The following is a 15059-nucleotide window of genomic DNA, read 5'->3' on the forward strand; positions in this document are numbered from 1 at the left end:
TCTTCATCAGTAAAGTGGTGGTAATTATAACTCCCTCGTTAGGGTTGTTCAGAGGATTAAAGTAAATGAGTTAAATACATAAAACATTTAGTTCAGTGCCTGCCACATGGTAAATGCAACATAAATGCTAGCTGGCTATTATGCTCAGAATATGTCAGAATAGTGATTCTGATGAGGTTGTAGAGCATAATAGCAATAGCTTCTTTGGTTCAAAAGATAGGGCAAAATGGAGTTGTCAGGATCTTCTGTTCCTTTTCTGAATTGATGCAGTGAAGTATAATTTGTACTTCATAGACTAGTATAAGATTTTTTTAAATGAAACATACAGAGACTAAACATAATAATTTAAACAGTCATACACTGACCACTAGCTTTAAGAAATAAAAAAAATTACAGATAGAATTGAAGATCCTGGTTCCTCCCACCCCCGGATAACTATTATCCTAAATTTGGTGTATCATTTCCACATGTTTTTATATTGGAATTATGTACCAATAAACAATATATGGTATTTTTACATATTTAAAATTTTTATATAAATATTATTAGATATATATCTTTCTGTAGCTTGCTTTTCTCTCTCAACATTGTTTTTGAGATTCTTCTGTTGTACTTACAGCTCTATTCATTTATTTTAACTGCCATAGAGTATTTCATCATACGAATGAATATATCACTTTAATCTATTCTCTGTCAATGGACATTGTCTATAATTTTGAATATTTCTGCATAGCTCTCACTTCACACCCCCCAAATCTGAGACGTAACCACCCTCCCGAATTGTGTTAATTTTTTTAGTGTTTATAGATACATATTCCTAAACAATATATTATTTGAAGTTTTGCCTGTTTTTAAGGTTTGTGCAATACAGTCTTACTATGTTATTTAGTGACTTACTTTTTTGTTCAACATTATAATTTTGAGATTTATTCATGTTGATGTGTGTGGCAATAGTTATTTTCACTGTGTACATTATTTGAATATAATATAATTTATGGTCCTTTAGGTCTGACTTTTTACTATTACAAACAGTATGTAATCAACATCCTTGTACCTGTGTGTTGAATTTCTGTCAGGTATATACCTAGTAATAAAATGACTGGGGTATAGGTAATGTATGTGCATCTTTATCTTTAATGGATATTGATAAGTAGTAATTACATTATCATTTAATTATACATATTTTCTAATTTGACCCATGAGTTTAGAGTGTGTTTTAGAAACTTCCAAATATATAGGATTTTTTTTTTTTTTTTACCAATTTTTAACTTAATTGCTCTGTGGTCAATTAATAATGCCTGTATCTTACTAATTCTTTGGTATCTGTTGAGGCTTTTGCTTTATAACCTAATGTGTGGTCACGGTTTATCCAGGTTTTAGGTAGTTTTTATAAATATTCCAAATGTGTTTGAAAATAATTCATTATCTAATTGTCAGTTTCCCATAGATACAATCATTTTTGCTTTACATATTTTGAGGCTTTGTTATTAGGTGCATACAGATTAAGAATTGTTTTATATTTCTGGTAATTTTTTTCCACTATTATGTAATGATCCTCTTTATCTCTAATAATGCTTTTGCCTTAAAGTCTACATTTCCTAACAGTAGTATAGCTATTATACTTTTTAATCATTTGTATTTGCTGGTATTTTGTTTATATACTTTAAAAGTTTTCTCTCACGTTAATGTTTTTAGTATGTCTCTTGGAAACTACATAAAACAGGACTTTGTTTATTCAGCCTGAATTTTCTATCTTTTAACTGCTAAGTTTAGTCTGTTTACATTTATTACCACTACTGATATATCTGTACTTACTTCTACCACATATTATGTGTTTTGTATTTACCCTTTTTTCCTCTGCTGTTTTTTTCCTTCTTATCTGTCCTTTATTGGTTTGAACAACTTTTCTTTATTTGTTTTATCCTTGATTACCCCTACCCTAAAATTTTAACATGTATTTGGCTTTGCAGAGTCTTACATTAAAATCAGTATGTCTGGTTCCCTGGTGGCGCAGTGGTTGAGAGTCCGCCTGCCGATGCAGGGGACACCGGTTCATGCCCTGGTCCGGGGGGATACCACATGCTGAGGAGCGGCTGGGCCTGTGAGCCATGGCCGCTGAGCCTGCGTGTCGGGAAAGGCCACAACAGTGAGAGGCCCGCGTACCGCAAACAAAAATAAATAAACAAGTAAAAAATATTTAAAAAAAAAAAAAAAATCAGTATGTCTACCACTCATCTTGGAAATCTTTAACTCACCCTCTACCAATCTTCTGTGTTTTGGACCAGTATTTTACTTCAATTCTTTCTATCACCCAAATTAGTTTTAATTTTTATACTAACTTGCATTATTTTCTAATACCCAAGGCAATTGTGAACTCCTTATTTAAACTGGTTTTCTCACACTTTCTCTTCAGATTTTCAAAAGAAACAACCAGACGATGATTCCGCTCCAAGTACAAGTAACAGCCAATCAGATTTGTTTTCCGAAGAGACCACCAGTGACAACAGCAATACCTCGATAACCACGCCAACTCTTAGTCCCAGCCAGCAGCCGCTTCCGACAGAACTGAATGTAACTTCACCAAGTAAAGAGGAGTGTAAGTCTCAGATCCTGTGAAGTGGTAGAGAAAGCAGCCTAAGAATCATATCATGAGTTTCTTGGTAATGCCTCTTCCAGAAAAAATGATAGCAGCTCTTTCAATTCAAGATTAAGTGTTAACATATACGCCCCAAGTCAGCAAGGTAGAGAGTAAGTTTCAGCCTTCCATTGAGCTTAAGGTTGTTTTGTGTGTGTTTTTAAATTTATTTATTTTATTTATTTATTATTTTTGGCTACGTTGGGTCTTCATTGCTGTGTGCGGGCTTTCTCTAGTTGTGGTGAACGGGGGCTACTCTTTGTTGTGCGGTGCGCAGGCTTCTCATTGCGGTGGCTTCTCTTGTTGTGGAGCACGGGCTCTAGGCGTGCGGGCTTCAGTAGTTGTGGCACTCAGGCTCAGTAGTTGTGGCTCACGGGCTCTAGAGCGCAGGCTCAGTAGTTGTGGTGCACAGGCTTAGCTGCTCCATGGCACGTGGGATATTCCTGGACCAGGGCTCGAACCCGTGTCCCCTGCATTGGCAAGCAGATTCTTAACCACTGTGCCACCAGGGAAGCCTGCTTAAACTTTTCTTAAAGGGTTGCCTTTTATGTTAACTGTCAGGGTACACGAGGTTTTGAACCAGTTTAGGGCAGTTGTTCTCAGCCCTGGCTGTAAATTAGAATCCACTGGGGATTTTTAGAACAATTTTAATCTTCAGCACCATTCCCTGAATCTGTAATTTAATTGGTCTGGAGTGAGGCTCAGTGATCTGTTCTTTTTAATTCTTCAGAGAATTCAAATATGCAGCAAGAATTGAGGACCACTGGTCTAGGGAACTTAACCTGATTTAGGAACCTTTGATTGAAGCCTTGCCTCTGTCACTAAGTGGGCCTCAAGTGTTTCTAGGCAGTTAACGAGATAACACTATATACTTCATAGAACATAGGGTATTTGAAGGGAGGAGGAAGTAGTTTCTTTTGTTCTTCTGTAAGTTCTCAGTGACAGGATACTATTATCATATATGTGATATGGAAGTCCATTGTCCACTTAAGCTTTATAATGCTGTAACCATTTCCTTTAGGGCACAACTGTAACTGGCAGGGTTTGTTGAAAATTGTAGTGATGTTATGACATAGCAGCTTTTTACCTTTTAAAAGCTTTACTTAACAGGTTGAAATCTGGTGTTTCAAATTTAATGAATATCTAGAAATCCTTGGAATATGGTAGGTTAGAATGTTCTATCTACTAACTTTGGAAAGATTAGTAGAGAACAAATGTTTATCTAAACCCCTATCATAAACCACTGTACTAGGTAAAGTTGACAATATAAAGGTAAAAAAGGCCATAGTCCCTGTCCTCAAAGAATTTACTGTTTAGCAGCTTAAATTAAATATATTTCTTATATCAGTAGTTCTCAACCAGGAGTGAGTTTGCCCCTCCCCCTCCCCCCAATGCTGTAAACATCTGACACTGTATCGGACAGCCCTCCACAGCAAGGAATTATCCAGCCTGACATGTTAGTAATGCCAGGGTTGAGAAACCCTGATACATGGTTGTATGCACCTATTTTAATGGTCTTTCTTACGTATTGAAGACATTGACTGTTGAAGAAGGGTGTTGGTTTACTGGAAAAGGTGCTGTTGAAGATAGACACAATATGGAGGAAAGCTGCATGGAGTTCTGCAATGGCAAGTGACTCCTTTAGGGCCATTTATGGAGGACAAGGCTGGGCGGGTAGATTGTGGCCGTGCCATAGAGGCTTGAACGCTCAGCGAAGATATTTGGTTGTTAGACAGTAGTCATGTTTTTGTGCAAAGGAAGTAATATTACTACAGTTATTTTGCAGAAGTAGCATGGCAGTATTGAAAACGGGAAGGATTATACTAGATAACATTGCACAGAGAAAAATTTTAAATTATTGTAACCTATTGAATAGAGGCCTAGGCAAAGGTGTTGAAATTATGTAAGGGGAGAAAAAAAGATGAAAATGGTAGTGATAATGTTAAGGCAGTAGGTTTTGTTTTGTTTTTAAAAATCTGTTGAGGGTTGTGTACTTTTTTTTTTTTTTTTTTTTTTTTTTTTTGCGGTACACGGGCCTCTCACTGTTGTGTCCTCTCCCGTTGCGGAGCACAGGCTCCGGACGCGCAGGCTCAGCGGCCATGGCTCACGGGCCTAGCCACTTCGTGGCATGTGGGATCTTCCCGGACCGGGGCACGAACCCGTGACCCCTGCATTGGCAGGCAGACTCTCAACCACTGCGCCACCAGGGAAGCCTGAGGGTTGTGTACTTCTTGAGAGGTTGATGAAAGCTCTGGCCCCTTGTCTCAGAAAAACAGACACCAACCATTTATACTCAATTTTGAGTAAAATTTTTCTAAAGCTCACTATGGCCTTTGGTTAAGAACTTGTCTAAGGGAAAGGTTGGAGCTGATCAGAATCTCATCTTATGGAATGGCATCTGACTGGATTCACACACCAGGATCAGGCCAGGATCAAAACAACTTGAGCAGCCCAAGTGCTCTGAGATAACAACAGCTACCTTTAATTGAGCACTTTATGTGCAAGACACTGTTCTATATGTTTTGCATATTTTTTCTTTTACTTCTCATGACAACTCATTGAGGTGTAAATACTCAGTTTCCCCATTGTATAGAAGGAAACAGGCACAAAGAGATCAAGTAATTTGCCTGTGGTAGCAAACTAGTAACCAGAATAGCATTCAAATTCAGGCATTTGACTTTAGAACTCATGCTTTTAATTAGTTAATTCACAATGTGAAATATAACTGCCACAGAGAATAGAAGTATTCATGTTGGTAAGATCAACACTTTTTCTGTGAAGTTAAGGTATGTGGAAACGCACATGGTAACCAAAAGTTACTTGATTAATTCATCATGAAATATCCTTATAACAGGGATTGAAAATAAAAACACTATATCCATATGACTGTATGACTAAAACGTTTTCTCTGGAGTCAGATCTTTATGGGAAGCAGACCCATAACAAGGATTTACATAGCAAATGGCAGAGTGTGGACTCAGAACAAGTGGAGTTAGATGAAGTGAAAGTTTGAGTCATGCTGATTGTCGGGTGCGCTCTGAGGACATATAGGGAAGTAGGGAAGGTCTTATGTTCAGTACGAGATTCCATCGTTATGCCCTTTTTCCCTCCTCTGCTTGGGATTAGACCTACCCTGAGCTCTGGAGCCCCTAGGACACAGCACTTCCTGTGTTTCCATAACTTGCCACTCTAGGCTTCTGTAGACTGCCGCATTTTTCCTTTCGATATATACATAAATACCTTCAATCTGATTAAGGATGTGTAGTTCTACCAGTTTCAGATCCATTCTCTCTTTCTGGTGCCATCACTGCTTTAAACCATTGTGTGTTTAACTCTTCAAGTGAAACTCTTTGAGAGTCTAATCTCATTTCCTAATTCTTGTGGAGCTCATTATTGTAAACCTTGGATTTTCATAGATCTGGAGAGAGGAGGAGATTTGCTAATATGAGGTTTGATAATGTCTTAAGTGTTCAACTGGGCAGTTTGAGTTGGAGCTCAGGAGAAAGAAGTCAAGGTTGGCTTCATCCACATGCAGATGATAAGTGAAGCCTTAGGGGTTAAGTGAGATTGCCGAAGGTGAGAAGAAAGAAAAGCAGTGAGAATAGAACCTAGAGGGAAACCAAAACAGGGGAGGCAACTGAAGAAGTCAGAGAGGAGGCAAATGATAGTGGGCAAGGTCACAAAAGGCAAGGAACAAATTTCATTGTATGGTGTAGGCTTTATTAATAATAATGAAAATATTCACTCATATTTATAAAGTGTTTGGCTATCTTCTAAGCTCTTTACACATACTAACATTTAATTCTCAATACTACTAATAATAATGAAATATTAATAATGAAATAATTAATATAATTAATAATGAAAATATTCACTCATATTTATGAAGTGTTTGGCTATCTTCTAAGCCCTCTTCTAAGCCCTTTACACATACTAACATTTAATTCTCACAGTGCCCTATAAGGTAGGTGCTTTTATTATCCCTGTTTTTACAAATGAGGAAGTTGAAGCATAGAGTGGTTCAGTAACTTCTACGCAAAATTCAGAGCTCTTGCTGCCCAGTGTAGCTCATGCTCTAACCCACTGATTCGGCTCCAGAGCCTGTGCTTTCAGCCACTATAGTATATTGCCTCAACATTGTGAAAATGCTTCAGGAAACTGTAAGCTGACAAGAAAAATTTAGATTTGGTGATCATGTGATTAATTCTCTAAATAAACTATTTAATAAACTGTTTCAGTGGTTTGTATATTCATTTAGCAGTCTTTGCTAAATGGCACTAGGTTAAGTGCTGGGTACAGAAATGAATAAGATTAGGTCTCTATCCACAAGGAGGTCACCTTTTCAGATACATACGTCTCTCCTTGAGTTTCTGGTTTGTTCTCCCTAACAGGTGCGTGCGAATTTTAGGGTGAAAGGGAGGCAGTAGCAGGAATAGTGGTTAATAAGCATGTCATTTGCAAAAGCTTTCTCAGGCGAGTTTTGCCATCTCGCCTAGGTTGAAAACTATGCTAGAGTGAGGAGATATGTGCCTGATTTGTGGATGGGGGGGATATAGGGATAAGAAAAGTAAGGAAGGTTTTTTAAAGCTGTCAGGGCAAATGCATTGTAAGTCAACAGGAGGTAATTAAAGTGATTGCCAAGTAGCGGTGAAGACCCAGGTGAGAGTAGACAGCCTGATCCATTGACACCTTGTACATTTCTTCAACTGTGACCTACCTAGGAGAAGAAAGGTGGAGGAAGAGGCAGCAGGAGATTACTTATATTAATCTTTTAGTATTCTCAAGAGACCAGAATTTCATCTGTTGGTCCTTAGCTTCCCCTAGAGAGTTATGGAGAAGTAAGGTGTAGGAGTTGCTGGGAAATGGGTTTGGGATTCCAAATCCAAGTACTACATAATCTGTAAACTCTGTAGTAGTTATGGATCCATTGTTATTGTAGAACTGGAAGTGTTAGTGTAGAACTGGAAGTGCTGAGTCTTCTTTGGGGCTTCTGAAAGGTTTTACTTTTCTTCCTAATAAGCAATACTCATTCTCTTGATTACATCTGCTTTCTGCTTCTCAAAGTTAAATGAATACAAGAACAGAAAGGTGGTGAGAGTCTGGGTACATTAATGCTGTTTTGAAAAGACTGCAGATAGAGTAAGAACTATTGACAAGAATGTGTAAAGCAGAGAGCAGGACAGATTTTTATACAAAAGAATTTCTTAAAACACCTTGACTGGAGGTCAATAAAACAGGTGTCCGAAAGCTCAAAGTGATATTTTTTTTGTCTAAACACACGTGTCTCTTCCTATCCCATCTTATGTGTGTCTGCAGAAGAGTCTGTGGAACTTTAGCCATTAGAATCATTTTCAAAAAGCAGTTGTAAACAAAATTCTAATAGTGACCAAAGGACTTGTCGTAACATTTAAATGCTATAAAAATGGTAACAGCTATCACCAGAGTACTTACTAAGTGCCAGGCACTGTTCCAAATTTTTATTTGTATTAACCTGCCTCATATTCATAATACCCTGTAAAGCGGGTGGTATTACTGTATCTGTTTTTCAGATGTGAAAATGGAGGCACAGGATGATTCTGTATCTTGCCCAACATCACAAAGCAGCCTGGCTTTCCAGCACCACCCCATTGCTGCCTGTCTCTGTAGTGATTTGTAGTGTAAAGGCCGTTGCTTGCAAATAAACTACAGAGGAAGCAATGTTGCGCAGACACTTAAAAAGAACAAAATAACATACATTTCTTAATGCTCTTGCTACTACCAATTTATTGTTCTTTCAATTTCCAGGTTTTTCATAGAGGAGATAAATTGTGGTTTATTTTGTTTCTTTTTTTGTTCCTCCCACATCTTTATTGGAGTATAATTGCTTTACAATGTTGTGTTTGTTTCTGCCTTACAACAAATTGAATCAGCTACTGTACTTTCTTTTTTCTTTTTTCTTTTTTTTTAAAAGATATCTATGACCCCAAACAGGCATAGAACACTTTACTAGAAGCTTCAAATCTAGTCTAGGAGACATTGATCTTTTTTTTTTTTAATAAATTTATTTATTTTTGGCTGCTTGGGTGTTCGTTGCTGCACATGGGCTTTCTCTAGTTGCGGCGAGTGGGCGTACTCTTTGTTGTGGTGCACGGGCTTCTCATTGCAGTGGCTTCTCATTGTGGAGCATGGGCTCCAGGTGCATGGGCTTCAGTAGTTGTAGCACGTGGGCTCAGTAGTTGTGGCTTACAGGCTCTAGAGCGCAGGCTCAGTAGTTGTGGCGCACAGGCTTTGTTGTTCCGTGGCGTGTGGGATCTTCCCGGACCAGGGCTCGAACCTATGTCCTTTGCATTGGCAGGCAGGTTCTTAACCACTGTGCCACCAGGGAAGCCCTGTACTTTGTTTCTTGAGCCAACTTTTGAAATAATGTCAGGTTGTGGGTAGAACTCTGGAACTGGTTGTTAAAGCTGTCAGGGTGGATGCGTTATATGAAATGCTGGTCTCTTTGAGGGTACTAAAAGATCAATATGAGTAATCCCCTGCTGCCTCTTCCTCCACCTTTCTTCTCCTAGGTGGGTCACAGTTGAAGAAATTTGCAAGGTGTCAGTGGATCACCTGGGTCTTCACTGCTACTTAGCAATCACTTTAGTTATCTACTCTTGACTTAGACAGTGCATCTGTCCTGATAGCCTTAACAAGATGAGCAGATGACTGGTCACCTTAAGTCAGAGTCTTAGAAGATTGGACTTAAAAGATTTTTTAAAAGACCCTTCTATTTCTCCTATAAATTAGATTTCCTATTGTTAATGCTCTTAAAGGCCTGGACATCCTTGCTTGTGCCCTCTGGGGAGCCTTATGGTGTACATGCCTACAGAGCTAGGTTTTGTGGGGTTTTTGGTGGCAGGGGGCAGGGGTTAGCCAGTCCCACTATGTACTGGAGGGAAATTGAGGTGTTGGTGGAGAGTTAGCTGGTCTGTTTCTTTCTAGGCAGGAGAGGAAGAGAACTGATACCTGCTACTAGGGAAGAGTATTGGCAAGAAATGGACTTGTTTTTAAATATTCTGACATTCTAATCTAACAGTTAGAGAGGGCCCACCTCGTACGGAACACTTTTCTAAACTGTGTAGAGGCACATACTAAGCAATAAACAGCCACCAACACATATATAAAACAATAGTTTTTAAGGGAAGTTGGCAAAATATAACCCACAGGCCAAATTGGCCCATCACCTGTTTTTGTATGGCCCACGAGCTAAGAATGATTTTAAATGAAAAAGATCAAAAGGACAGTAATTTTACATGTGAAGATTACATGAAATTCAGATCCCAGTGTTCACAAATAAATTTTTATTGGAACACAGCCATGCTCATTCACGTATGTATTGCCTGTGGCTGCGTCTGCACTTTAACATCAGAACTGGGTAGTTACTACACAGACCCAATGGTCCTTTGCAGAGAAAGTTCATCAACCCCTGTTTTACAAAGCCCTCTGACAAACGTTATTTTTCTGGGATCATCCTAACAAACGGTCTGCAACATAGGCAGATAGCCTTATTCTACAGATGAGGAAAAGGTTTGAATGGTGACCTGCCTTGAGTCACATGACAGGGCTAGAGCTCAGCTCTGGGCCTTTTTTCATCCATAATGCTGAAAATTTTTCCTGTTCTTCTCTACTATATATACCCAAGAGATGATTTTGTTGTAACCAAAAGAAAATATACAGAAAAAGTGAGAACCATACTAACTGGAATATTAGTGAAGACTTTTAATGAATAAAGCTTCATTTTCCAAGTGCTGGCTGGATTTTCCTTTAATATGACAGTGATTCCCAAAACAGAAATTTGAGAGCATTCTTTATCTGTGTGTTAAATTAATTTTTTTGAACAAAGAGATTTCCATTGTTTCCTTGGAAACTGGTTCCTGGTCATAGCCTAACTTCCCCAGGCATTTAAAAAATAAAACGGTGGCACGTTTTAACAGATTTCCTTGCTAGACTGCCCTTGGGTCTTTGAACATGAATTGGGCTTCATTGGCTGCTAGTCTTCATTCCTGTCTGACAGATCTGTCCCTTGGAAAATTAATATCATTGCCACTGAGTGGCTGAACTTCATGTTTGTCTGTTTTTACCAATTAAATTTATAATAATCTCTAAGTGAAGCTAGTTTTCCCTTTTTGGACTATGCCTACTTGAAGACCAGATAGTGTGCAAAACAGGCTGACTTATTCTAGTAGAACATTCAGAAAATATTACCTATTAAAAATATTTTATGCCTTCCTGCTGGGCTGGTTTTAAGTGAAATATGGTGAGGAGATTTATTTACAGTTCTCTCTGTATGTGTCTTTCTCTTCCTTTTTCTCTAATGAAGCTTGGAGCATCAGGCCATTTATCAGAGATAATTACAACAGATGGAGCTTTTCTGATATATAATAGTATCAAAGTGGGAGATTCTTTCCCATAATGAAGAATGCCAAAATTTTAAATGTCTCTTCTGATTTTAATTTAAAGGTACTTTTTTTTCCAGTGCATTTATTTATCTTGAAGCTGATTCTGTAAGGCATGGTGCTTTTATTAGGGCTTGTGTTCTAAAAGGATTGGTACTTTGCAGTACAGTTTGATAACGTACAGTTATATGCTGTATTGAATTGAATGGTTGTAATTCACCAGGAATCAATGTATGGGATCATTGAATGAATCCTGGTCAAAATGCAAAAGGACTGACCAGTTAAGCAGTGTTTTCTTATGGAAATTACTTCTATTTCACATTGTTAGCTGGATCAGAACTTGTTCAAGCACTTAGAGTGTCATCTGACCTTTTTTGTAGTCCAAAAATAGAGTCAAAATTAAAGCAAAACCATGACTTTTAAATTAATTATTTGCTGCCCTCTTTTTTGTCTTAAGTTACTTTATTTTTTAAGTATACAAGTAAAGCAAAGACATACAGGTTTATGTATGTTAGAAGGTGAAAATATTCTTTTAATGCCTCCACTCCGTTCCCCACCCCCCAAATTCCCACTCTTTTCAGAGATAACCACTGTTTATTTATTTTGGATTATATATATTCTTTTTCTATGCAGTTATATACATGTCTACATAAATATAAGGTTTTCTTTATACAAATGAGAATATACTATATGTATTGTTTTGTAACTTGCTTTTTTACTTAACAATATATTTTAGAGATCTTTCTAGGTCAGCCTAATTCTTTTTAAACTGCTCTGTAGTATTCTGTATTATTATTATTTTCTCTTTTCTTTTGAGACTGTTTCTTATATTTCACTGCTATAAACCATATGATGTAAACATTTTTAAATATAAGTAATGGTGCATGTATCATTTTTCCATGATAAATACATGGAAGAGGAACTAACAAGTCAAAGAATATGTATTAAAATTTTTATATACACTGCCAAATTAATTTCCAAAATGACATTACTACTTTATTCCTATATGCCACTTTATTTGAGTGAGCATTTTTCCCATACTTTTACCAACGTTAGGTGTTCTTTTCTGGGGGGCAACAGGCAAAAGAAAAGCTTATCTTTTTTTTTTTTTTTTTTGCGGTACCTGGGCCTCTCACTGTTGTGGCCTCTCCTGTTGCAGAGCGCAGGCTCAGCGGCCATGGCTCATGGGCCCAGCCGCTCCGCGGCATGTGGGATCTTCCCAGACCGGGGCACAAACCTGTGTCCCCTACATCGGCAGACAGACTCTCAACCACTGCACCACCAGGGGAGCCCAAGAAAAGCTTATCTTAACTTGCATTTCCCTGACATCTCCTGATAGTGAGATTGAGCACTGTTTCATATGTTTATTAGCTATTTGTGTCTCCATTGGTTTGCCTATTTGTATTCTTTGCTTATTTTTTTGTTAGCCTTTTTTTCTTACTGATTTGTAGGAGCTCCTTATATATTCTGGATATTTGTTATGTATTCTTATATATTTGTTACATATCATGTAAATATTTTCTTCCGGTATGTCACTTAAGACTTTTTAATTTTGATTTGGGTGTCTTGTATTCCATTAGAAAATTCACAGATTTTAAAATTCAAGTCTGTTAGTTTGTCTTCTAGGTTTGTGTGTTTCTTAGAAGGCTTTCTCCATCACAGGGTTATAAAAATATTTTTCTTCATATTTTACAGTTTATATTTAGCTCTTGATTCCATCTGGAATTTATTTTGTATATGATATGAGGTATAGGGATTTACCTTTATTATTTTTCCAAATGGATAACCAATTATGTCAAAACCACTTATCAATTAGGCCTGGTTTGGAATTCCGTCACTATTTTATAAACGTAAATCTGTTTTTAGACTCTTTTATTTTGTTCCATTGGTCTAACTGTATATTCCTGAGACTGGAAAATAACTTTGTGGTGTGTATTTGTATCTGATAGAGCTAGTTCCCCCTTAGTTTATCTTTTTCTAAATTTTGTTGGCTATTTTTTTGCATTTTTTCTTCTCAATGCACTTTGTCAAATTCTATTAAAAATTACAGTGTAATTTTTAATTGGGTTTACACTGAAAATAAAGGTTTATTTGGGAATAATTGACATTTTAATACATTATTGGGCCTTCTCATATAGGAATATCATTTGTCTTCATTTGTTCAAATCTTCTTAAATATTCTTGGGTAAAGATTTATTATTTTCTTAGTGTAATCCTTACACATTTCTTGTTAGAAATTCTTCTTTATAGCTTTATATATGTATTTCCTGTTCCTAACTCTGATACTACTTCTTATTACTAATGTATGTGAAATATATTAGTATATCACACATAAATGTAGTATTCGCTACAGGTTTTTTTGTAGATATTATTTATCAGGTTAAGAAACTTCTATTTTTAGCTTGTTAATTTTTTTAAATCAGAGAGGAATGTTTATAAAATGCTTTTCAGCATCTGTTGAGATGATCATATACATTTCTCCTTTAATATGTAATCTCTTAATTTAATAGACTTCCAGTGTTAAACCATCTTTGCATTCCTTGAATAAACTCTGTTAGTTCTTTCAGTATACTGATGGATTCAAAATGCTAATTTTATTTTAAGTTTTTTACCTTTTTAATAAGTGAGTTAATTTTGTGTACGTGTGTGCTTATATATGGTGGGCATGCTATTCCTGTCTAGTTTAGATACTAGTTACATTAATCTCATAGAAAGCTTTTCATCTTTTCCTGTGCCCTAACACTGCTTTTTGTCTTATGTTCTGACATTGTGTAATGTATCTGTTCTTTGAAAGCTTGAAGAATTTATTCATAAAACTGATCGGCCTGATATCTGATATTGGACTATTTATATTTTCGACCTCATTTAAAGTTAGTTTTGGCAATTAGTATTATTATAAAAATGTTTATTTCATCTACATTTCTAAATTTATTGGAATTTACTGGAACATATTCTTATTTAAAAATTTTTTTCTATTAAAGGTGCTCTTAATTTTAGAATATGAATTGTACCAAGTACACAAACTAAATTTTATTCTTAGTCTAATATTGTTTATATTTCCTAATTTGTCTTTGTTTATGATCCTCTAGTGTTAGCACAATGGAGAAATATTAAAGGTCTGGGAAGTTGTTATTGCCACCATTGTGTTTTCATAGGATTACAGCCATAATCTTTAGACTGTTCTTGCTTTTCATCTTGTCCTAGTCAATAAACTAGTCAGATGAATCCCCATTGACATCATGTTAAACAAAAAAGGGAATTCTTTTATTGACTCATCACTGCCTATTTGATCATCCATTCTTAATCTTGTATCAGACATCCTTCCCCCACATAATCTGGAACCTCATTGTTTTTGACCTCCCTACCTTTCCCAGCACTGATACTCAGCTCTGAACTGAACCAGATCCTTGTTGTCCCCAAAAGACACCATGGCAACTCATATTACCATTTTTATTCATGCTCTTGGAAGCCTACCTCAGAACCATTTCATCCACACTTGCTTCCTCCAAGGAATTCCTAACTTCCTCCCTGTAACATCTAATCACATATTGTGTTGGTCACCTCTTTGACATGAGAATCTCATCTCTCTGTACCAATTTAGAGGTTATACCCCAAATTAGCAGAGACTTAATTTTATTCTGCTTTGCTCTGCCCCATAGCACCCAGCAAGGCAATATTCAGTAAATGATTTAAATATTTAGAAAAGTTTACTAGTTTTTCATACTTTTGAGAACCTTCATGTGCTCATGTGTTTTGATACACTAAAGAGAGGCTTCTCATTGCCTGAACCTGATTTTGAGCAGCTACTTAATATTTTTATTGTTTTCTGTGCCATTCAGTAACCTCAAGATGAAGTAACTCAAAAAGGCAGTTGCCCTACCTGATTTTGAAATTTGGTTGTCTTGTTGTGGTGACAATTCATCTCTTTTAACAGAGCTTTTAGCATAATGAGAGACTGTTTTTTCTCTTGTTGTTTTAACTGCAAATAGCCACCTGCCTGTTGTCAA

General features: G+C 36.7%; 1 protein-coding gene across 1 annotated transcript in view; it reads left to right on the plus strand.

Annotated features, from left to right (window-relative positions):
* ZFAND3 (zinc finger AN1-type containing 3) overlaps nt 1–15059 on the plus strand; it is a 320844-nt gene that overhangs the window by 241074 nt on the left and 64711 nt on the right. The window contains exon 3 of the mRNA XM_032647943.1: nt 2414–2596. Coding sequence (XP_032503834.1) covers nt 2414–2596 — 183 coding nt within the window. The remainder of the gene's footprint in view (nt 1–2413; nt 2597–15059) is intronic.

The sequence above is a fragment of the Phocoena sinus genome, chromosome 11 (genome assembly GCF_008692025.1).
Source record: "Phocoena sinus isolate mPhoSin1 chromosome 11, mPhoSin1.pri, whole genome shotgun sequence".
Taxonomy (NCBI): Eukaryota; Metazoa; Chordata; class Mammalia; order Artiodactyla; family Phocoenidae; genus Phocoena; species Phocoena sinus.